This window comes from Berghia stephanieae, chromosome 11 (genome assembly GCF_034508935.2).
Source record: "Berghia stephanieae isolate SIO BIC M18660-M18661 chromosome 11, UCSD_Bste_1.3, whole genome shotgun sequence".
Classification (NCBI taxonomy): Eukaryota; Metazoa; Mollusca; class Gastropoda; order Nudibranchia; family Aeolidiidae; genus Berghia; species Berghia stephanieae.
In genome coordinates, this window is record NC_088370.1 from 21,667,572 (window position 1) to 21,693,584 (window position 26,013).

General features: G+C 37.0%; 1 protein-coding gene across 3 annotated transcripts in view; it reads right to left on the reverse strand.

Annotated features, from left to right (window-relative positions):
* Nucleotides 1-776: 776 nt before the first annotated feature.
* Nucleotides 777-26,013, reverse strand: part of LOC144956729 (A disintegrin and metalloproteinase with thrombospondin motifs 9-like) — a 44,224-nt gene continuing 18,987 nt past the window's right edge. The window contains exons 8-15 of one of the 3 annotated variants that reach the window (XM_078887406.1): nucleotides 24,809-24,849; nucleotides 22,767-22,872; nucleotides 22,092-22,250; nucleotides 18,338-18,479; nucleotides 14,977-15,105; nucleotides 12,782-12,833; nucleotides 3,523-3,629; nucleotides 777-1,030 (exon numbers count right to left, since the gene is read on the reverse strand). In XM_078887406.1, the coding sequence (XP_078743532.1) occupies nucleotides 809-1,030; nucleotides 3,523-3,629; nucleotides 12,782-12,833; nucleotides 14,977-15,105; nucleotides 18,338-18,479; nucleotides 22,092-22,250; nucleotides 22,767-22,872; nucleotides 24,809-24,849 (958 nt within the window). In that variant the 3' untranslated portion in view covers nucleotides 777-808. Of the gene's footprint in view, nucleotides 1,031-3,399; nucleotides 3,630-12,781; nucleotides 12,834-14,976; nucleotides 15,106-18,337; nucleotides 18,480-22,091; nucleotides 22,251-22,766; nucleotides 22,873-24,808; nucleotides 24,850-26,013 lie in introns of those variants that run through there. The other 2 variants (XM_078887407.1, XM_078887408.1) reach the window with 2 other exon arrangements.

The window sequence follows — 26,013 nt, forward strand, 5'->3', positions numbered from 1 at the left end:
AATTTTATGGCACTTTTCAGTTGTAATGTTAGCACGTCTGACCGGAAATCAAGAGGACTGAGGTTCGAATCCCGGTTGTGGCAGGCTGATTTTGTGGTATGACACTCGCCTTCGAATCGGCTCTGACCGGCAAATAGTTGAGTCCTACTCACATTCTCTCACCGTACTCAGGTGTGAAATGAGTACTTGGCGTTAACAAAGTTTTCTCGATCGGAAAACATTGCAATATCGCTTAATAGTTACCATGTCTCTTCCTGCATATTTTGATGTTGATGTTGGTCAGGAACCCCTTGTAAAACTTTGAGCATGTCCAGTGGACTTTTGCTTGACATTTTTTCTGTCTTTTTCTTATGGCACTGTTTCATTCACTCATTTTCATATGTAATGGTAGCATGTTGACCAGAAATCAGGTCAAAATATCAATCCCAAGTCGTATCATGCTGATTTCTTAAAAATTAGTTTTTTCTCTTGTATTTTACGTTCCGCTTAGTTTGGCGCTTTTTCATTCACACATTTTCAGATTTGATATATTATTACGAGTGCCAGCTCTAACTACCTCTATCTCTCTCTCTCTCTCTCTCACTCTCTCTCACTCTCTCTCTCTCCCTCTCTCTCTATCTATCAACCTACCTATCTATCTATCTATCTATCTATCTATCTATCTATCTATCTATCTATCTATCTATCTATCTGTCTGTCTGTCTGTCTGTCTGTCTATTTATCTACCCACCATTGCATCTGTAAAAGTATTTAAAAAGTACGTACGGAACGAACAGTTTCAATGACCGCCCTGTTGTTTATTATTCAGTCAAATGCCATTTGAATTTGAGTCTGGATCAACAAGCCCGAATGAAAAGAGATGTTGTAATTCCACTTCTGATAAAAGAGATTGCGGTGGCTCGGAAGGAGGAGGGGAGGGAGAAGGAATAGGAGGAATGGAGGGAGAGGGAGAAGGAATAGGAGGAATGGAGGGAGAGGGAGAAGGAATGGGAGGAATGGAGGGAGAAGGGGAGGGAACTGGTTGCAAAATCTGTAAAGATAAAAATACAAACATTCAATATTATATGCGTATCTTCAAGCGATGGGAGGGTATTTGCAGGTCTGATATTCGGACACAATAGGGTTCAACAGTCGTGACGTCACTTCCCTCGTAATGACACATAGTAACTGGTTCTAAACTATCGGAGCAATGGCAGACGCCATTATCTCCATCACCGCCCTTATGACATACTTCTCCGACGGGAAAAATAAAAATGTTGAACCTTTATATAGCGCAATATCCACTAAATGTGCTCAAAGCGCTTTACAAGAGGTCCCTGGCCAACAGCAACACTTAACATGTAGGACGGGACATGACGACCTTCCGATTCGAAAGCGAGTGTCATACCACTAGACCACATAGCCGCACAAACTCTAAAATTAAATATCAAAGTAAGAAATTATGGAGATGCCATACAATGTAAGAACGAAAAACACAAGAAACATCCCAAAATATCAGTCGACCTCGACTGGCGCTCGAACCTCAGACCCTCCTGATCTGAGGTTCGATCCCCAGTCGAGGTAGCTGGACCGATTTTTGGGGATGATTTATCATTTCTTGTGTTTTTCTTTCTTGTCTGTCTGGCACCTTTCAACGATACTTGTTCATTTTTGTTTTGTTTAAAATTATACCCAATGTTTTAAAGACTTTGGTCAGTTAACTTGTCCTTCATATATCGATCGATACAAATGATCATCCAAACATGTTGAAATCTCTCAAACCTTGGGTTTTCTTCTTCATAGTGCGGCAGAACATTAAGTGGATAATGATTCATACAAGAGAGAGAGAGAGAGAGAGAGAGAGAGAGAGAGAGAGAGAGAGAGAGAGAGAGAAAGAGAGAGAGAGAGAAAGAGAGAGAGAGAGAAAGAGAGAGAGAGTGAGAGAGAGAGAGAGAGAGAGAAAGAGAGGTAGATAGATAGATTATTGTTCAACTGTTCATTTTTGTTCCGCATGAAGCAATATTTTCATGTCTTTGAACGCTAATAACGTTCCTTTTGGGAAATAGTTATCTCATCTCTTGACAAGTAGTGTCAATGTCAAGATTCAAGTCCTACTCTAAGGGGCATATAGTTGCATCCTTGGAAAAGACTCTTAAATAACATTATCTCACCGTACTCAGGTATAAAATGTGTACCTGATTATTAAGAGCTTTATGTCTCGTCCTGTATATTATGTGTTACAGTTGAATATACTGTCGTTGTTTTTAAAAACACAGTATATGCAACGTTAATCAAATAGCATATTCTGTGTTCTTTAATAAAACAGCAGTTTTATCCCCCTGTGATTCCCCCTGTGAATCGCTTTGAACACGTGAAGTGGATATTGTACTACATAAATGTGACCCGCCGTCTCAAAGCGGTATTATGTCGGGATCCACTCGGTTAGGGAAATTGAATTCTTTGCCAAAAATATCAAACTTGGGTTTAATTTCTCTACGTCATGCTGGAGTATAAATACTATTTCTTGCTTTACAAAAACTTCTAAGGTCCAATTTCTTATCATTCTATCTCTAAATTCACTTTCTGGGGTCTGAATCATCCCGACATAATACCGTTTTGAGACGGATTGTCACAAATGCACAAGTATATTTTGTTTCTCATCTATCCAAATGTTGGGTTTTAAAAAACAAATATTTTATCTGATGATTGATTTGTGACCCCAACACTTTCATCAGACAATCACAAAAAAAAATAAAAAATAAAAACATGAATAATGCATCACATCCCTGCCGTCCGTCTTGATTTAATCCTTTCCGCACCACCCATAGGAAAATCGTCAAGGTCGTTAGGATGTAACCGACAATTTTTTCATTTTAATTTCACTTGTGCATCACAAAATAATTAAAAGAAATGCTTTGATTGTACAGCTATAATACTAAAGACAGTGTTGTAGAGAGTTCACTTGTTACCTTTTTGTTTGAGTAAGAAACGTGTATTCTGTGCTAGGTGGGTGTGAAATTTCGGTGGAAATTCTAAAAATAACTGATAAGGAGAGGGTTAATGTGATGTGTTAGGATGGGGTGTTCCAATGCGGACCACAAAATGGCTCTCTCATCTTAATGACTTCTATTGGCCGCGCATTGTGGTCTTGTGGTATGACACTCGCTTTCGGATCGGAAGGTCCTGGGCTCGAGCCTCGCTCGGCGCATAGTTGTGTCCTTGGAAAAGGCTCTTTCTTTACTCATATTCTCTCACCCTTCTCAGGTATAAAATAAGTACTTGGCCGTTAACAGCGTTGTCTCTGTCCATATAAATTGTAATATCGCCTTACAGGCGGCATGTCTCGTCTTACATGTTAATTGTTGCTGTTGTAAAGCGCTTTGAGCACATTTAGTGAATATCGCGCTATATAAAGCTCAAATCTTTTTTGATTTTTTTTGTTTTTGAGTTCGGCTGCTTTGGGGGTTTTTTTTTCGTTTTTTTTTTTGGTTTTTTTTTTGGTGATGTCACAAAACTACAAAGGAGCAATGAATATGGACTTACTTGGCCGCAGGTGTTACAGCAATAAATCGTTGCTGTGACGGAGTTTGGGTCAGCACAGGAAGCGGCGTTGCAGGTTCTTGTTGGATCGTCACCTTGAGGACAATTTTCTGGAGAAAAGAATTATAAAGATGGCTATTTATTGTTTAAAGGAATAAACAAAAATGAATATAACAGCTTTCCGTCCTAAATGTTAAATGTTGCTGTTGGCAAGGGAGCCCTTTGTAAAGCTCTTTGAGCACATTTAGTGGATATTGCGCTATATAAAAGCTCAACAAGATATGAAGTGAATAGAAAAGTGCCAGAAGACAATAGAGAATAAAATTTTTTTCGCGGCGGTGGTGGGGTTTGAACCTGCGACCTTATTGGTACGACAACTCCGCCTGGCAGGTGAGAGCGTGGCTCTACCGTGTGAGCTATCCACGAACACAAAATATTCGTTTCAAACTCAAAGTCATTACTAGATCCCTCTCTCACCCACTTCTTGAGACCGCCGATTCGTTCGTACACCACCATCGCGAATAATTTTGACCAGCAGTTAAGCTTAATAGCCAATATTCTCAACACAAACATATAACATAGAAACGATTGAGACATTGAGTATGCTCCGGTGTATGGGGTGAATTTTTAATTCAGAAAAGTGAGTGGAGCAGGCACTTATGTTGGTAACAACAAGATATGAAGTGAATAGAAAAGTGCCAGAAGACAATAGAGAATAAAATTTTTTTCGCGGCGGTGGTGGGGTTTGAACCTGCGACCTTATTGGTACGACAACTCCGCCTGGCAGGTGAGAGCGTGGCTCTACCGTGTGAGCTATCCACGAACACAAAATATTCGTTTCAAACTCAAAGTCATTACTAGATCCCTCTCTCACCCACTTCTTGAGACCGCCGATTCGTTCGTACACCACCATCGCGAATAATTTTGACCAGCAGTTAAGCTTAATAGCCAATATTCTCAACACAAACATATAACATAGAAACGATTGAGACATTGAGTATGCTCCGGTGTATGGGGTGAATTTTTAATTCAGAAAAGTGAGTGGAGCAGGCACTTATGTTGGTAACAACAAGATATGAAGTGAATAGAAAAGTGCCAGAAGACAATAGAGAATAAAATTTTTTTCGCGGCGGTGGTGGGGTTTGAACCTGCGACCTTATTGGTACGACAACTCCGCCTGGCAGGTGAGAGCGTGGCTCTACCGTGTGAGCTATCCACGAACACAAAATATTCGTTTCAAACTCAAAGTCATTACTAGATCCCTCTCTCACCCACTTCTTGAGACCGCCGATTCGTTCGTACACCACCATCGCGAATAATTTTGACCAGCAGTTAAGCTTAATAGCCAATATTCTCAACACAAACATATAACATAGAAACGATTGAGACATTAGTATGCTCCGGTGTATGGGTGAATTTTTAATTCAGAAAGTGATGGAGCAGCACTTATGTTGGTACAACAAGATATGAAGTGAATAGAAAAGTGCAGAAGACAATAGAGAATAAAATTTTTTCGCGGCGGTGGTGGGGTTTGAACCTGCGACCTTATTGGTACGACAACTCCGCCTGGCAGGTGAGAGCGTGGCTCTACCGTGTGAGCTATCCACGAACACAAAATATTCGTTTCAAACTCAAAGTCATTACTAGATCCCTCTCTCACCCACTTCGTATAAAGATTTTATTCTCTATGTCTTCTGGCACATTTCTATATCACTTCAATTTTTTGTACCACATAAGTGCTGCATCACTCACATTTTCTGAATCAAAATCACCCATACACGGAGCATACTCAAGTCTCAACGTTCTATGTATATGTTTGTGTTGGGAATTTGATTAACTAACTGTGTCAAAATATTCGCGATGTGTGTACGAACGACGGCGGTCTAGGTGGTGAAGAGGATCAGTAATGACTTTAGAGTTGAAACGAATATTATGTTAGTAATATACCACGGTATTGAACCCGCCTTTCCAACCGCCAGGCGGAGTTGTACCGATACCAATAAGTTCGCAAGTTTCAAACCCCTCTCACCCCCGGACATAAAAAATTTTATTCTCTATTGTCTTCTGGCACTTTTCTATTCACTTCATATCTTGTTGTTACCAACATAAGTGCCTGCTCCACTCACTTTTCTGAATTAAAAATTCACCCCATACACCGGAGCATACTCAATGTCTCAATCGTTTCTATGTTATATGTTTGTGTTGAGAATATTGGCTATTAAGCTTAACTGCTGGTCAAAATTATTCGCGATGGTGGTGTACGAACGAATCGGCGGTCTCAAGAAGTGGGTGAGAGAGGGATCTAGTAATGACTTTGAGTTTGAAACGAATATTTTGTGTTCGTGGATAGCTCACACGGTAGAGCCACGCTCTCACCTGCCAGGCGGAGTTGTCGTACCAATAAGGTCGCAGGTTCAAACCCCACCACCGCCGCGAAAAAAATTTTATTCTCTATTGTCTTCTGGCACTTTTCTATTCACTTCATATCTTGTTGTTACCAACATAAGTGCCTGCTCCACTCACTTTTCTGAATTAAAAATTCACCCCATACACCGGAGCATACTCAATGTCTCAATCGTTTCTATGTTATATGTTTGTGTTGAGAATATTGGCTATTAAGCTTAACTGCTGGTCAAAATTATTCGCGATGGTGGTGTACGAACGAATCGGCGGTCTCAAGAAGTGGGTGAGAGAGGGATCTAGTAATGACTTTGAGTTTGAAACGAATATTTTGTGTTCGTGGATAGCTCACACGGTAGAGCCACGCTCTCACCTGCCAGGCGGAGTTGTCGTACCAATAAGGTCGCAGGTTCAAACCCCACCACCGCCGCGAAAAAAATTTTATTCTCTATTGTCTTCTGGCACTTTTCTATTCACTTCATATCTTGTTGTTACCAACATAAGTGCCTGCTCCACTCACTTTTCTGAATTAAAAATTCACCCCATACACCGGAGCATACTCAATGTCTCAATCGTTTCTATGTTATATGTTTGTGTTGAGAATATTGGCTATTAAGCTTAACTGCTGGTCAAAATTATTCGCGATGGTGGTGTACGAACGAATCGGCGGTCTCAAGAAGTGGGTGAGAGAGGGATCTAGTAATGACTTTGAGTTTGAAACGAATATTTTGTGTTCGTGGATAGCTCACACGGTAGAGCCACGCTCTCACCTGCCAGGCGGAGTTGTCGTACCAATAAGGTCGCAGGTTCAAACCCCACCACCGCCGCGAAAAAAATTTTATTCTCTATTGTCTTCTGGCACTTTTCTATTCACTTCATATCTTGTTGTTACCAACATAAGTGCCTGCTCCACTCACTTTTCTGAATTAAAAATTCACCCCATACACCGGAGCATACTCAATGTCTCAATCGTTTCTATGTTATATGTTTGTGTTGAGAATATTGGCTATTAAGCTTAACTGCTGGTCAAAATTATTCGCGATGGTGGTGTACGAACGAATCGGCGGTCTCAAGAAGTGGTGAGAGAGGGATCTAGTAATGACTTTGAGTTTGAAACGAATATTTTGTGTTCGTGGATAGCTCACACGGTAGAGCCACGCTCTCACCTGCCAGGCGGAGTTGTCGTACCAATAAGGTCGCAGGTTCAAACCCCACCACCGCCGCGAAAAAAATTTTATTCTCTATTGTCTTCTGGCACTTTTCTATTCACTTCATATCTTGTTGTTACCAACATAAGTGCCTGCTCCACTCACTTTTCTGAATTAAAAATTCACCCCATACACCGGAGCATACTCAATGTCTCAATCGTTTCTATGTTATATGTTTGTGTTGAGAATATTGGCTATTAAGCTTAACTGCTGGTCAAAATTATTCGCGATGGTGGTGTACGAACGAATCGGGCGGTCTCAAGAAGTGGGTGAGAGAGGGATCTAGTAATGACTTTGAGTTTGAAACGAATATTTTGTGTTCGTGGATAGCTCACACGGTAGAGCCACGCTCTCACCTGCCAGGCGGAGTTGTCGTACCAATAAGGTCGCAGGTTCAAACCCCACCACCGCCGCGAAAAAAATTTTATTCTCTATTGTCTTCTGGCACTTTTCTATTCACTTCATATCTTGTTGTTACCAACATAAGTGCCTGCTCCACTCACTTTTCTGAATTAAAAATTCACCCTATACACCGGAGCATACTCAATGTCTCAATCGTTTCTATGTTATATGTTTGTGTTGAGAATATTGGCTATTAAGCTTAACTGCTGGTCAAAATTATTCGCGATGGTGGTGTACGAACGAATCGGCGGTCTCAAGAAGTGGGTGAGAGAGGGATCTAGTAATGACTTTGAGTTTGAAACGAATATTTTGTGTTCGTGGATAGCTCACACGGTAGAGCCACGCTCTCACCTGCCAGGCGGAGTTGTCGTACCAATAAGGTCGCAGGTTCAAACCCCACCACCGCCGCGAAAAAAATTTTATTCTCTATTGTCTTCTGGCACTTTTCTATTCACTTCATATCTTGTTGTTACCAACATAAGTGCCTGCTCCACTCACTTTTCTGAATATATAAAAGCTCATTTATATATATATATATATATATATATATATATAATATATATATATATATATATATATATCCTTTTTTGTTTATCACCATAATAAATGTTTGTTTGCTTGTTTTTTTCCAAAAAAAAGAACAAAATACCAAACACGGAACGTTTCGGGCTCAAAATCTTTCTTCAGCCAACAACAATAAACAATAATATAGACATAAATACATTACTATATTCCAGATAGATAGAAAAATGAGAGAGATATATCTGTCGTCTATCTGGAATTAAGTAATGTATATATGTCTTTATTGTTTTTTTGCTGTTGGCTGAAGAAGGGTTTCGAGCCCGAATTCCGTGTTTTGTATTTTGTTCTTTTTTGAAGCTGTTATATTCATTTTTGTTTATTTCTTTTTACAGTCCACAGCTTCTAGCAGCCCCTAGTATCACTATTTACTGTCGTTACACTTTCCACGAGAGTATGAATAAAAACAAACAAACATTTATGGTGATAAACAAAAAAACAAGATGAAAACGACGTGAACCTATAATATGAAGGTCTGGCATGCGAACCGAACAACCCACTTATGGGCCTAGTTTAACATTGTTGTCATGACAATATTTTGCGTCATGTTTGAGATTTCCATTACTACAGCAATGAGCCCACAAGGAATTGGGTTATCATACCTTGCCAGGTACGTCGGATGAAAATATCATTTGTAAAAAGAGTATCAACCAGATAGCAGCTATCGGACTCTAGAAAGATACGTATCTATAATATAAACACTTGGCCAAAAAATCCTCCTTCGAATATCCACCGATTTAACCCTCTCCAGAAAATCGTCACATTTGTTACGACACAATATGTGTCAGTGCATGACATAATCAGTCGGAAGGTGAACATTTTCCTTATCCTTATTTGAAGTAAATCGTGTGATTTTTCATGAAGTTATGGTCCGATGTATTAGTAGGGGGAATTAGGTCCAAAACCCCCTTGAATTGTGCAAACAGGGTTGAAAGCATGAAAATTACATATGTTGTAGAATATGAAAAACCCTATAATTTATGATATAGAACCACTCTGAGAGATCAGTATTAGTTGAGATACAAGGTTTTTAAGATTATAAAATTTTGAAATGGACGACAATTATTTCTTTCATTTTTATTGTGTAAACATTCGAGGCAAGCCGAGAAAAGGTTGTTTTACGTCATCCTTTGGATTCCCATTGGTGACTATTTTTAGCGTCGAAGCGGATGTTTTCCTTTCCCTTTACTTTCGATTCACAAACCATACAAATTATTTAATCGTAAATATTATTCAATTTCACTTGTTTTAAAGGACGTCTAGCGAGCAATATTATATTATATGAGATTTTTTATGCATCTGATTTAATAAGTATAATCAATTGCTCTAAAACGGACGGGCAGACGGGCAGACGAGCAGAGGGGTCGACAAAACAGACTAGCAGAACACAGCTCAATAAATGCCGATACCGGTGTTGACAAAGGACAGTGATCCTTCTCCCCTCCTCCTGTTTTCTTTTCTTTCCAAAAAAAACTGCTATAATCATTTTACGTGAGTTAAAACCTTTTTCGGTCAAACTTGATGACAGTAAAGAGTCAGCATACCACCTTCATTGCTATAATTATCATCATTATCATCATCATCAGCCACTATGATGCAAGTTATTTACTTTACGTTATTTACCTCAAAGGGACAATGGGAGAATGTTCTATTTGTACTGTTGTGTCCTTATGTAAGGCACTGCACACATTTTGCCTGCTGATGATAGGTCTTTAACAGAAAGAACGAAAGAAAGAGAGAGAGAGTTATGAAAGAATATTGCATATGCCCAATAAAGGAATGCCTTTGCATGATTTCAGATACACATACAATAGCAAAAAGAACTGCCCCCAGAGACTGGGACAAGTGTTTGATATGCCAACGATAAAACAGACCGTTTATAATGTCCCTCTAAGTCGAGGAGGTATGACAAAGGGCAAGGCTATGAAACTCTTCTTGAAGATTTAACACAATTCAATTCTTTGGTTTGTGATGAAAACAAGTTGGATGTATCTATTTTTTAAATTCATCATAAAGAAATGAGATTATTGAAAGCTTAAAACAAAATGATGCTAAGTGGCATAAGTATTGTCGTGTAAAATTTAATGTCAACAAAATTTGGCGATTAGAATTAAAGAAATCTAAAAGAATTGCCCTACAAGAATTCCAAACTTCGTCATTTGACTTGGAGGAGTCACCGAATGAATATATTTCGCAACCCACGAGAATAATGAGACAACGTTCAAAATTAGAGATTGACTATAATAAACAAACGTGCTTTTTTGTAAAAACATGGAATCGGGAGTACTCCATTCTGTAATGACAACAGATATGGAAGAAAATATTCGTGAAATAATGTTATCTATAAAAGATTCTGATATGTTGTCATTTATTGCCGGAGGAGATTTAATCGCTCAGGAGGCACACTGCCGCCTCATACCATAAAATTTGTCATGCACGATACTTAAAAAAACAAGCTTTAAAAGATGTCACTGCTGATGATAATGATGATGTCACAGTTCTTGAAAGAAGTCGAGCTTTTGCTAACATTATATCTTTTATAGAAGAGAACCCTGCAACAAATGTGACTTTCGACATGAACCACTGTGGAGCTTATTTCCAGAATTGTCAAGTGTCCCAAAAACTCATCAAATGTTCATGTAAGAGAGAATGTATCGGCACCTACTGATACAAGTGTTTAAGGTCCGGTTTGCCTTGCACGGACTTGTGTAGATACGGGGTGTGTGTGTGTGTGTGGGGGGGGGGTGTATTAGGTCAGTACAGTAATGAGTAAAATTATCTCTCTCTCTCTCTCTTTCTCTCTCTCTCTCTCTCTCTCTCTCCGTCTCTCCCGCTCACTCCCTCTCCCCCCTCTCCCGCTTTTATCTACTAGTTACAACACGAAATAACCATCAGTTAGCTACCGTAAATGGTTACCCGTGTATTTAAAGTTTTAGAACGCACATTGTATTGTCGTTATTTCCTTGGATAAGTAATGCTATATAGGAAAAAATAAAAGTGCTAAAAACGCACTGTTCTGATAAATTGCCAGAGTGGTTCTATATCAGGTGTTATTTATACGGGCCAGAGCTACCTATATGCCAATTTTCAGGATTCCAACCCCAATGTGCACGGTTTTAGCCTAATTTTCCCTAATACAATGAATATGAAGAAAATATCTATTTTACGCAGTTATTTCCCTTGTTTAATATAGCTATAATAGGTAAAATCTAAGGCCTTAAACCGATACGTTATGATTGATTGCCAGAGTGGTTCTATATCAGATGTTTTTTCTATGGGTCTTAGCAACCTGTATGCAAATTTTCATGCTTTCAACCAGAATTTGCACGGTTTTAGCCTAATTCCCCCTACTATATGGGAAAGGTATCCAGCAACTTTACTCAAATTCCATACTTTTTCAATTTGACTAGCTGTAAAAAATATTTAGAAGTGAAATTAGGCGTTCCCGAAGATGTACAAAAAGGGTTGATTTAATCACTTATGACAAGAACTCATTTTTGATTTTTTAAAAATTGACCTTCTAACTATACTTGGCAATATCTCAGTTCAAATCTTTTCACCATCCGACTGATTATGTCATTCACTGTAACATATAGATTTTTCTTATTCAGATGTATTTTGTACATCACAAACTTTTAAAGAATGATCTTTGTTAAATTAATTAAAAAATATTAAGTTGTTTTTAGAGAGATTTTTTGAGATTTAAAAATTCATTTTTCTGCTGGGTAAGCCTGCCATTTTGGGGGAAATACTGAAAGTAATAGGTAAGGAGAGAGTTAAGGACGCTAATTTTGGTAAATACTATCAAACCTGAAACCCCACAAGGTCTTTCTTCAGTCCCAATTTTGAGATGTTTTGCCGATATGAAGGTCATTTCAAACGATCCATATTCGAAAGTCGTGTTTTCTGGCCAAGACGGTCCCGATAGCTCAGCGGGTAGAGCACTCGCTTCACAAGCTAAGGGACCGAGATCGATCCCAGGTGCAGTCGTCATTTTTTCTGACCCCCTTGTCCACCCAGCACTGATTGGGTAGCTGGGTATGATAGATCTGGCGGAAGGTACTTTGCGATAGACTAGCGTCCTATTCAAAGGGTCCATTGTCCATTTCGCGCTATAAATATTGGGATATATTTCGACTCCATGGGCCTATAGATAGCATGCGCTTGGATAAGAAGCTCATAACATTGCCATCCGGAAGTATAACGGACCAACACACAAAACTGTGTGTATCCATGAACTTTTATAGTCGGGTTAATACAGTTCAGTGAACATTACTCATAAACGCGGATGGCAAATAACAATAACAAAGACCTGAGTGACGTCATCTTCGAACTATTTATAGCTCCGAAGGACTACTTTATATGGAATTTAATCAAAGAAAACAAAAGAAAATAATTATGCCTTTTGCGCCACGACATCATAAGATAATGTCGCCTAGGCATTCCACGAAGGAATAAAGATAATTCATCAAACAAGATGTCTGATGTCAACAGGAATCACCCATGTTGTCCAAGTGACTCAAATTGGGGGTTAATAATCTTGCTCATGGCAAAAAACGAAAGTGCCTGAATGGGGGTTGAACCGGGGTCATCCGGATCACAGTGCAATGCCTTAACTACTCGGCCACCGAAGTGAATGAAAGAAAGGAAACAGTTCTAATCCTATCACGTACCGAAGCGTGCTGGAGCTTGTAAGGAGACTGTACAGGTGCCTCCCAAACACCACTGTGGAAATGGTGTACAGGATATTTATTAACACTTGACTTAGAATTAATAAGTCCTGAAATGGTACGGGGTATGGTATCACTAGAGTTATAGAGTGTTAATATGTAGTAGTAATGAAGTAGAAGAAGTATAGTCAGTAGTTATAGTAGTCTATAGTATACATAGCGTGTAGTATATAGTATAGTAGTATAGTAGTGTAGTGTAAAGTGTAGGTAAATAGGTGTAGTAGTAGTAGTAGTCAGAGTATAATTATATTATTAAATTATTATTATATATATAGTAGTATATATATTATATAGTAGTAGTTAGTATAGTAGTAGTAGTAGTAGTAGTAGTAGTAGTAGTAGTAGTAGTAGTAGTAGTAGTATAGTTATTTATTATTATTATATTTATATTATATATTATTAGTATAGTTAGTAGTAGTAGTAGAGTAGTAGTAGTAGTAGTAGTAGTAGTAGTATAGTATTATAGTACAGTAGTAGTAGTATTTAGTAATATAGTAGTAGTAGTAGTAGTAGTAGTATAGTAGTAGTAGTATAGTATATAGTAGTAGTAGTAGTACTAGTATTAGTAGTAGTATAGTAGTAGTAGTAGTAGTAGTAGTAGTAGTAGTAGTAGTAGTAGTAGTTGTAATAGTAGTAGTAGTAGTTAGTAGTAGTGTAGTAGTAGTAGTAGTAGTAGTTGTTATAGTAAGTTAGTATGTAGTAGTAGTATAGTAGTGTAGTAGTAGTAGAGTAGTAGTAAGTAGTAGAGTAGTAGTAGTAGTAAGTAGTAGTAGTAAGTAGTAGTAGTAGTAGTAGTAGTAAGTAGTTAGTTAGTAGTAGTAGTAGTAGTAGTAGTAGTAGTAGTAGTAGTAGTAGTAGTAGTAGTAGTATATATATAATAATAATATAGTAGTAGTAGTAGTAGTAAGTATATATTAGTATAGTAAGTAGTAGTAGTTAGTAGTAGTAGTAGTAGTAGTAGTAGTAGTAGTAGTAGTAGAGTAGTAGTAGTAGTAGTAGAAGAAGAAGAAGAAGTAGTAGTAGTAGTAGTACTAGTAGTAGTATGTAGTAGTAGTAGTATAGTAGTAGTAGTAGTAGTAGTAGTAGTAGTAGTAGTAGTATTATTATTATTATTATTATTATTATTATTATTATTATTATTATTATTATTAGTAGTAGTAGTAGTAGTAGTAGTAGTAGTAGTAGTAGTAGTATAGTAGTAGTTACTAGTATTAGTAGCAGTAGTAGTAGTAGTAGTAATAGTAGTAGTAGTAGTAGTAGTAGTAGTAGTAGTAGTAGTAGTAGTAGTAGTACTAGTATTATTATTACTAGTAGTAGTAGCAGTAGTAGTAGTAGTAGTAGTAGTAGTAGTAGTAGTAGTAGTAGTAGTAGTAGTAGTAGTAGTAGTAGTTGTAATAGTAGTAGTAGTAGTAATTGTAGTAGTAGTAGTAGTAGTAGTAGTAGTAGTAGTAGTAGTAGTAGTAGTAGTAGAAGAAGAAGTAGTAGTAGTAGTAGTAGTAGTAGTAGTAGTAGTAGTAGTAGTAGTAGTAGTAGTAGTAGTAGTAGTAGTAGTAGTAGTAGTAGTAGTAGTAGTAGTAGTAGTAGTAGTAGTAGTAGTAGTGATAATAATAATAATAATAGTAGTAGTAGTAGTAGTAGTAGTAGTATTAGTAGTAGTAGTAGTAGTAGTAGTAGTAGTAGTAGTAGTAGTAGTAGTAGTAGTAGAAGTAGTAGTAGAAGAAGAAGAAGAAGTAGTAGTAGTAGTAGTACTACTAGTAGTAGTAGTAGTAGTAGTAGTAGTAGTAGTAGTAGTAGTAGTAGTAGTAGTAGTAGTAGTAGTAGTATACTCATCGTCATCATAATCATCATGGAATATTTGGGACGTAATCCTTCAATGTTGATGTAATGTGTCCATTTCCCCCATTTGCTTTATGCCTCGTTGCCAATTTTCCCACGATGCAATCGATTTTGCTCCCATGCATTTCGAATTGAGTCATGCAAATTTTATTTTATTTATTTTCCACGTTAATTTGTATAATTTATTGTTGTGCTGACGAAGGGTTTGCACCCGAAACGTCCATAATTGTCTGTATTGTTCCAAATACGAAGCCTCTCCATTTCCACTCTTTCGTTGATAAATAAATCAAACACTCACTCACCCTTTGGTTTCCGCACGAGGTCCCATCATGAGCAGGTATAAGTACACATGTTCGAGAGTTGGGGTTGTAACACTTCAGATTGTAACACATGTCGTTGAATACAAGGTCACTGTTCACAAAGTAGTCTTCCTAAGGGAAAAAAAACATATAGAAGAGAAATGTACTTTTATCAGTGGCGTGGGGCCATTGGATCGAATGGTGCCAGGCACCACACCAATCTTTTAAAAAATCATTAACAGCATAATTTAATTAAAAATAAAACAGAGATTTTAACTCCACTGTCTTTCGCCAACTCGCCAACAACATACTGCCTTTTTAGTGTCCACTCTATAAGATTCCGAATCACGCACTGCGCCGACTCCTGTGTTGGTGACATCACTGCGCGAATTCGTGACTGATCAACACCGTGGTGCAAAGCAATCCAAGCTCCAGTTAATGCTCTATCCATTAGTATCGCTACAGCTGATTGAGCGAGAAACTAGGTCGAATTATACTATCTTCAAATAGCGGAAAACCCCTCGACTTGTGCCAGGATCTGAGAGCTCCACCGTTGGACTGGGGGCTGCGCCAAATTAGGGTAACTTCGGCCATCCAAAATATTACATTAACTGTCAAAAACACTGATCAGAGTCAAGTTTATTTGTAAGCAGCAAAGAAAAACAACATAAAACTTTAAAATATGACATATCAAAATCCCCCCCCCCCCTCACCTCTTTTTCACGATTATTGAATAAAGTAATTCTTTGCAACGAAGCATTGTGGACGAATTTACCAACATTTTTCTTGCTCGTAGTGCCAAGTTGATGGTTACGTGTGTATGAGTGTTTATTTGTGTGTGTGTGTGTGGTGTGTGTTTGTGCGTGTGTATTTGTGTCAGTCAGAGAAAGAAAGCGAAGATTGTCAACAGTTATACTTTTGGTGTGTTTTTAGATTTTTTAAGTACTTAAGTGGAGTGATTTTTTCTTTATGATGCTTTATGATCTGAATCTACCTGTTATTTGTGCAATCATTGATCGTATTCCATTGATTTCCATTATTTGAGATATACTTTGAAGTTTTGTTTTGTTAAACAATGAATTTCAATGAATCAAGTTGACTCTTTACTTCACCGACCGTTTGGGAGATTGACACTAGATGAAAAATTAGAAATAAAAATATTAGTTCCTCACCAACCAACTGATTTTGAATTAACACATGTGTGGAAATCTCGTAAACGCTCTTTTTCAGTGACATGGTATGACAGGCATGAATGGCTCACAGTTAGTTTAGAAAAAAAAAACGTTTCTTTTGTTTTTATTGACTACTTTTTACAGATACAACAAACACTGACAAATCATGGACATCTATAGGCTATTGTGACCTTAACGATTTCCATCGTATTTCTTGACCTCCTGAACGTTGTTTTAGCACCCTTAAAAGAGTGAAAAATTTCTTGCGAAATTCAATGAAACAGGAGCGGTTAAATTCGTTAATGATTCTGTCAATTCACAAAGCTGAAATAGATGCCATTCCAGATTTCAATAAACAAATTATAAAAAGATTTGCAGAGATGAAACATCGCCGTGCAGATTTTTTTACAAGTACTAAAAGTAAGTAATTTCTGTCATAGGTTTTTATTTCTCTTTTGATTTACATTTATCACATATTGATTGCATTATCTACTAAATCCAATCCTTTAAATGGTGGACAAAGAATAATTACAAAGACCTTTTCATACGGGACTTGTATCTCAGGGTTGTGGCTTGTTGTTTTCATGAATTATTTGTTTTTGTGAGTTTTGTCCACTCGTAGAAACCATCGATCCTCCCCCCACCCTTCCAAAAAAGAGAGTTTTTAACATGTGCTCTCTCCTCTTAGCCGTGTTCACTCTTTTAGAATTTTTTTTCTTCTTCTAATCATGGCACCACCATATGCCGTCAATACGCCACGCCGCTGACTTTTATATTAAATAATAAACAAAAGTGAATACAACAGCTTAAAGAATAAAGAACAAAATACCCAATACGGAAAGTTTCGGACTCAAAATCCTTCTTCAGTCCACAACAACAACAAAATCGATAAAGACATTACTAAATTCCAGATTGAAGATATATTTTTTGTTTTTAAGGGTTTTACGGCGCTTGCAACACATTAAGGTCATATCAGCGCCATGAGATATGTGCGGCTATGTGTTCTTGTGGTATGACACTCGCTTTTGGATCGGAAGGTCCTTGGTTCGAGCCTCGCACGGCGCATAGTTGAGTCCTTGGAAAAGGCTCTTTACTCACATTCTCTGACCGTACTCAGGTGTAAAATGAGTACCTGGCCGTCAACAGCGTTGTTTCTGTCCGAAAAAATTATAATATCGCCTTATAGGCGTCCTGTCTTGTCCTAAATGTTAAATGTTGCTGTTGGCATGGGACCCCTTGTAAAAGCTCTATTTTTTTAAAATTATGTTGGCTGATGAAGGGTATTGAGCCAGAAACGGAACGTTTTGGGTATTTTGTTCTCTTCTTAAGCTTTTATATTAATCCTTGCTTAAACATTTTAAAGTCTACAGCTTCTCGCAGCTTAGTGTCACTTTTATATCAAATAACAATTTATTACATATCCCTCGATAGGGTATTTAGTCGTGGTAATCAACCGTTTTCAGATCTGAAGGTCCTGGGTTCGTGCCTCACTCGGCGCATAGTTGAGTCCTTGGAAAAGTCTCTTTACTCACATTCTCTCACCGTACTCAGGTGTAAAATGAATACCTGGCCGTTAACAGCGTTGTCTCTGTCGTAAAAAAATTGTAAACTCGCCACACATGCGTAATGTATATTCTAAACGCTAAGTGTTGCTGTTGGTCTGGACCCTTTTTAAAGCGCTTTGAGCACGTTTAGTGGATATTGCGCTATATAAAAGCTCTTTTTTTTTTCTTGTTTTTTAATTAGCTTTTAAATAGTAATCGGTATAATTAATCGATACCTTGGTTGAGGGGGGTAGGGGTGGGGAATAAAGATTGTATTTCATTAGCACATTCTCATTTTCACTGTGATAATACTTTGGAATAAATAACGATAAGTATTAAATTGTTTGCCTTAATTTATAAGACGAAGACGGATAGGTAGACGTTTCGGGTTTCCCCTTTATCAAGAGAACAGGATGAATGAGACACGACAGATGAATGAGATATTATTATTATTATTATTATTATTATTATTATTATTATTATTATTATTATTATTATTATTATTATTATTATTATTATTATTATATATTATTATTATTATTATTATTATTATTATTATTATTATTATTATTATTATTATTATTATTATTTATTATTTATTGTTACTACCAATATTATAAATGTCATTATCAAATTTCATGTATATACCCTGCAAAACCTTGACGTAACTCCATATCGGCGACGGCACTGTTGGTCGGCGTCACTTGCCTGTCCCCACTCCTGTGTCAAATACTGGTTTATGTTGAAGAAATAGGTGGATTGGAGGGACAGTGTACAGTCTGCGGCATCGCTTGAAGGAAAGCAGGATGGTAAAAGATAACAGTTTGTGGCAATCTCTCTCTCTCTCTCTCTCTCTCTCTCTCTCTTTCTCTCTCTCTCTCTCTCTCTTCCCATTTATATCATGTTTTATATTTATATGTATGTATTAAGGAGGGTTTTAGAAAGGAGGTTCGCCTTGGATTTTCAGCCCCCGCTAGGGGGCCATTGGTTGGATAACGATTTCAAGCAAAACTACCACTTTTCTGCCTTGGTACAATTTCCTTGAATGCGCAATAATTTATTCTGTTTTTATAATTTCGGTACTTTATAATAAATTGGTTAATTGGCGACCATAAGTTTTAAATAATATTTCTTATGTCTTGAATGATATGAAAATATACTAAAAGTAGTGAACTATCAAAAATTTTACAGAAAAGTATGAACTATTTTTCTATGACGCCCTTTTACAAACTGAGTAATTGGGTTTGTTATCTTTTTTGAAATCGAAAGTACGAATCTGATTTCAATACCTTTTAATAACTAGACGTCTATGGCTAATTTATCGAACCAGTATCTTTGAAAAGTGGTAAGTTCCAATAATAATTGCGTAATAATTATTAAAGACATGTTTAGAATTAGCATCTGGCTGTAGTTCCTGCAGACGATGGTTGGACCATTTGTCGTGCTTGCTCTGTCGAGTCGCACAGATATAAGTATGGTGATCAGAATCAGACTACGACTCCGACATCCTGATTCGGATTACTGCTCCAAATTCTATTTTGAATTACGGCCTGTGGCTTTATAATTTATATATTTTTTTTCAATATGGTTAACTGATCGATATTGACTTTATTGTATTAGTCTAGTGTATAAGTCTAGAGGGCCCTTTGCTCGTCACGTCAACTTCACAACTTGAACTTGAACAGTCCTTCCTATTTCTACTACAGTTGCTAGATAGTTAGTGGGTCTGATATTACCATATCATATGCAAATATGATGGAACTTGGACTCTGACTCTGAATATATATATATTCCCATTACATGAATCTGGTGTTGTTGATATGGCTGTCAATCGTATGAGACTAGACTAAGACTCTGAATACAGTTTTGCCGCATTGAACTGAGATGCTACTGTTACCGTTACACTCACTCTTTCACTCTATTACTATTACTATTATCTCTGTGAGTATGGAAAGGAATTATGGATCTGATGCTATTCCTTTGACTGAAAGGAATGAACTAGTAGTCTGAATATATAGTTTTATCACATTGATCTAAGATGTAACTCTATTAAACAACTCTATGACTATGGAAGGGTACTATGGATCTGATTCCGATGCTACTCATTGACTGTAAGGAATGAACTATAGTAGTCAGATTTTTTATGAATGGCGCATGTTTTTCTAGTTTTTCTCAGATGTCCCTCTATCAAAAGTTGTAAAACTTTGTGTCAACCTCCGAATCAATTCATCTTAACTGAATAAAGATTTTGGGCCGTATTGAATTGATGCCATATCACAAAAAAAGATTTCTTCTTCACGACCTATAAAAAGCCACTTTCAAACCGCTGTCATGAAATTAGAGACTTTACACTGCTAAATATGTAAACAGTTTCTCACCACAAAGTAAGAAATGAATTCATCGTTTTTCAAAAAAATATTGTGACACAGTAGTTCCGGCTAGTGGTTATGAGTTCACATCATACTATTTTCCGAATAAAAGCAAAACACATTAACTGTTATAAAGTAACAACTTATGTAGTTTGCATCCAATTTTGACTTTATAACTTATTGCTTTTTATTTACATCACGTCGCAATTACTGAAGACTGAATATATGAATCAAAATTGTCAAATTAACATTGAATGTTTATATTTAACTTTGAAAAATTGTATCTATGCATGAACGTTTCGCACAGCATTTAAAGTTTTCTTTTAATTCTATAATACAATGTGATATGGAATCTCTATCGGTTCCTTTCTCGTAAGCTGCGAAAAGAAGTCTACTTGTATCTATCGATAAGCCATTGAAGAGGACAGCTATGGAATTGGAATTTCACAATCAACCCTGAGTTTCGCATGTTATTGTTGTTACGTTGTTGTTGAACACATGCACATTTTGTGGAAACACTGTATCATAAATTGATGAATTTCTACTTTTGATGGTCTACATTAAATTTATGTAATCCTCTATGGCATAAATACCAAGCTATTTCTCAAAAAATTTGAACTCAGAATAATGTTGGAAGTGCGTAATGTTCAATTTTATTTGTATTCATCAATAACGTATATTGATTGTTATAAAATGTAAACTTGTCTGTCATTCCTTCATATTCAGATTCTGTAAGAACATCATATAAGTTTCAATTAACTGAACATTCCATTTTAACAAATTCTTTCAAAATGGATAATTTCAACACTATAACTCATCTTTTGAGTTCCGATCCTTACTTTATCGATTTTAATATAGTTGTAAAAAGCGAAGTACTTTCCTATTGTCTTTTTTTTTTAATTCGTGAAAAAATATTTTTATTAAGACAAAATGGTCCAGAGGTTCATACAAATTTTTGCAGCTGTACATCGTGAACAGCTAGCTGAGAAAAAGAAGAAAAAGACGCGCCCCTTATTTAAAATCTGACTATTGTACTCTGAATATATAGTTCTGTCTCATTGATCTGATACGTCACTCTATTAATAAACTCTATGAATATGGAATGGAATGGAACTATGAATTTGATGCTACTCCATTGACTATATTGAATGAACCAGTACTCTGAATGTTTTCCCTCACATGAACTTTTGCCTCTTGTGGGTCTGATGTTCATGGACGTGATTTGTTAGCAAATTCAAGATGGGGAAAATTGTGGTGTTGCGAATTACAATGGTAAAGCCAACAAATGTTGTGTGTTCAAATTGCCTATAAAGAGGAACCAGACCGGTAAACATGGTTAAACAAATTCCCTCCTCGTGATGATATTGAACCACATCCGACAAAATTTGTTATTTGTGAAAGACATTGGTCTGCAGGTGTTCCAATGAAAATTCTACCTGGCAGACCGATCGTCCCTTATATAGGGATGAAATAGTGTTCAAAAAAGTTTTTAAATAATAAATTCGAGAGATCCTAATTACAACCACTATGTAGTGCATCCCTTAGTAGATATTTTGGTATTCATATTTTTCTTGGGATCATCCTCCGCAGATTACTTCCCTTTGTTGATATTGTACATCTCCTTTCCCCTTTATCTAATTGTTCATCTTCATCCTCTATCATCACTTTACATGTACATTCATTAATCAAGCTTCTAAAGAAATCATCCTGAATCAATCACTATAAGGTCAGTTTTTAGAATATCTAACTACTCATCCGTTCCGTTTCTTGGCTACTCTTATTCACAGCTGATAATAATAATCATTAAAAAAAAAAATTTGGACCCAGAATTCACAATCACTCTCTAGAAAGGTAGATCTTGCCATATAATGTCCCTGCTGTTATTTTGGTTTGAATTTTCTATATTTTTTGTTGGCCCCCACTAGCGTTGCCTGAAGATTCCATATGAATGTCCTTTCAGTATAGTTGTCCTTGGTATGTATGTATTACATTATATTATGGCCCTAAGAGTTCACTTCAGACCAAAAACTCACGTGTTCAGAAAAGACCTAAAACTTTGACCAGAACAGCTCGAGAAAATCCAGGGGTTCGCACCAAGTTCTGGCGTAGTAGGCAAAGCGCTGGTCGGTGCCATGATATAGAAACTGGTGGTGCTACAGGAATTGCCATCACCGTCGTGGAGAGATCCGAGACTTTGAGGAAAGAATCGAAAACAGACGATGGAAAAGTAACATTACTGTACGAGAAATCTTCCAACAATGGTGGTGATGAAGAATAGAATGATATTGATGATGAGGAGAAGGTGGAGGCGGAGGAGGAGGAGGAGGAGGAGGAGGAGGAGGAGGAGGGGGATATTGATGATGTTGATGATGATGGTGATGACACTAATCATGATGATGATGATGATACTAATAATAATAATAATAAATAATAATAATATAATAATAATAATAATAATAATAATAATAATAATAATAATAATAATAATAATAATAATAATAATAATTTTTAATAATAAAAAGAAGAAGAAGAAGAAGAAGAAGAAGAAGAAGAAGAAGAAGAAGAAGAAGAAGAAGAAGAAGAAGAAGAAGAAGAAGAAGAAGAAGAAGAAGAGGTAGAAGAAGAAGAAGAATCATGACGGTGATCTACAGATGATAATATTGACGATAATAACGACAACAGTAGGTGTGAATGGTTTATCCACTCACTTGTGCCCAATCTCATGTGCTACTGTGTTGGCGGTCTGCTCGGAAAAGGATTCCTCGTTTATCGATGTGGCTTGCGACCCGCATACTCCAAACAAATATGCCAAGCCTAAAGAAGGAAAACATCAGTGGCGTGGCATGCTTACAGTACAAGGTGGTGCCAGAATCAGAAGAAAATGACTTAAAACATGCTATATTTGTAAATACAAAAGAAAGAAAAAAATATACAGAAAAGACTTACTCAAATAAGTAAGAGGCGGTATTTACCATTTCTCAGTTATTTTTAAATTTTAAATGCTATAATCCATTTTTAAAAGATGGATGTGGTGCCAGGCACCAAATCAACCAATATAGCCACGCCACTGGAAAACATAATACAGATTTATCAGCAATGTAAAGTGTGAGACGTGAGATATTATAAATTGTATGACTATCTCCCGGCCAGGCGGAGCTGTCGTACCGGTAAGGTCGCGGGTTCGAGCCTCCAACGCCGCCGCGAAATTTGTATTCTCTATTGTCTTCTGGCACTTTCCTACTCACTTCATTACTTGTTGGTATCAACTTAAGTGCCTGCTCCACTAACTTTTCTGAGGTCAGTTTAAACAATATTCATTTTGGTCATGAGATATCCAGATTTACTGTTGTGATTTAACGAGCAAAATAATAATAAAATCCGACACACAACTATAGAGACACCAAACGGCTATGTGGTCTAGTGGTATGACACTCGCTTTCGGATCGGAAGGTCCTGGGTTCGAGCCTCGCGCTCGGCGCATAGTTGAGTCCTTGGAAAAGGCTCTTTACTCACATTATCTCACTGTACTCAGGTGTAAAATGAGTACCTGGCCGATAACACCGTTGTCTTTGTCCGAAAAATTGTTATATCGCCTAACAGGCGTCATGTCCCGTCCTACATGTTAAATGTTGCTGTTGACCAGGGACCCCTTGTAAAGCGCTTTGAGCACATTTAGTGGACATTGCGCTATATAAAGCTCAATTTTAAAAAAAATTAAAAATCCTATCACTTATAATGTTTAAATGTAATACCATTGAAGGCTGGTTTCCCAAATCTCGTTAAGTCGGCTTTTCTACTTTTGAGATTTTCCATCCATTGAAAATTTAAATTTTATATGAAGCCTCAATTGTCAAAAGCATTTCCTTAGATTTGATGTTTTATTATGATAAAATAATGGACCGAATGAGAAATTTTAGGGGAAATAACCCCCAATACCTCAAAATGGAGAAAACGGAGTTAGTGAGTTTTGGAAAACCACTATTCAATTTGAAATTTGCCACGGGTTTTCCCAACTTTCTAAATTCAGTTGGTTGATTACTTCTCACTTAATTCTCTCAAACTATAAATACTTGTTTTACGATTGATAAAGCGGGCAAAATGGTGTGGATTTTATTTAAGCAACTATCATCAATTCTCAAATGCGGTCCTGCCGTCCGGAGCCGTCAGACTTACCTCATTTGAGGACTTTTTGGAAGGCGGGAGACTTCTGGAAAGGTTCGTACAGGCCTAAGGGCCTGCGGATGGCTTGAGAACGCTTTAGATGACCTCCAGACGGCTCTCCTGGGGCTCAGGACGGCTCCGGACGGCTTTTAGTAGGACCCCTCAAATGCCATATTTACCGAATTGACATTTAAGATTCACATAATACGAAAGGAGCCTTAACCCTCTCCTTACCAACCATAGGAAAATCGTCAAATTCGTCACGATGCAACCGACAGTTGTTACATGTCTCATTCTGATTTCTCTTGTACATCACACATTTAAAAGAAATGGTTTGATTACAGCTAGATATAAATATGTGTTGTAGAGCTCATTTTGCCGAACATTATTTGGTATAGAAGGCACTTGTGACTTTTTTGTTTGAGTAAGAAAAGTATATTTTTGTTTTGGGGAGGTGTGAATTTTCCGGGAAATTCTAAAAATGGCTGGTAATGAGAGAATAAAGTTTCGTGTCTGGATATCATCATCATAATTTGTGATTCGGATAAAGTTATATAATTTGATAAAGCGATGTCCAGATAGAACTTACCGAGAAGGTTTCCAGTGAGATCATTTGAATACATGTCGTATCTGGCAGGAAAAATACGATAGGCTCATGTTATTTTATCCATTGTCACAGTAAAATCCATTCAAATCGGTCATTATTCTAGACTCCACCTCCCACCCCACCCCCGTCTCAAATAGGTATTATGTATTATATGCGGTTATGTGGTCTAGTGGTACGCCACTCGCTTTCGGATCGATAGGCTTTGGGTTCGAGCCTCGCTCTGAGCGGCGCATAGTTGAGTCCTTGGAAAAGGCTCATTACTTATATTCTCTCGTCGTACTAAGGTGTAAAATGAGTACCTGGTCGTTAACGGCGTTGGCTATTTCGGAAAAAAAATGTAATATCACCTACAGGCGTCATATATTGTTCTACACGCTACATGTTGCTATTGGTCAGAGACCTTTTGTAAAGCGCTTTGAGCACATTTAGTGGATATGGCACTATAAAAAAGTCAAGTTTTTCTTTATGTCGGGATAAACGGGGTGCTAGAAATTAAATATATCTTGTATTTCAAGTACCAAGTCTGTGCCAGACATCGGTGATCATGGTACGCCATTCAGCACCTGATCGGATAACCTCAGAAAACTAATATTACTCTTCTCTTTCTTTGCCACCCAGCTGTTCAAACTATTGAAATATGTTTTTCTTGGTCTACCTTTACTCTTTTTACCTTATATCTTTCCTGTGCGAGCAAGATATTCAATACATTTAAGTCGATTTAGGTGCCCTAAAATTGCATTTGTCTTTTTCTTATTGTACGAATTAACAACCTTTTAGTTTCAGTTTGCTCTAATACTTCTTCATTAGTTTTCTTCTCTGTCCATGAGATTCTTAACATCCTTCAAACAAACCACATTTCTGCTGCCTCCAGTTTCTTTCTAATGTCTTCTGTAATTGTCCAGCTTTCACAGCCATATAATAATAATGACCATACATATGCCTTCAAAACCCTATGTTTTGTTGTCATTGAGATATTGTGGTTTTTAAAAATTAGACTCATTTTATTAAAACTATCTTTAGCTATTGCAATTCTTTTAGACTCATTTTATTAAAACTATCTTTAGCTATTGCAATTCTTCGTTTTATTTCTGTGCTACATCTGCCATCTGAAGTTATTATGTATCCAAGATATTTAAATGTCTGAACTTGTTTTATAGTTTTTCCATTGCTTATTAAGTTGCATGTTG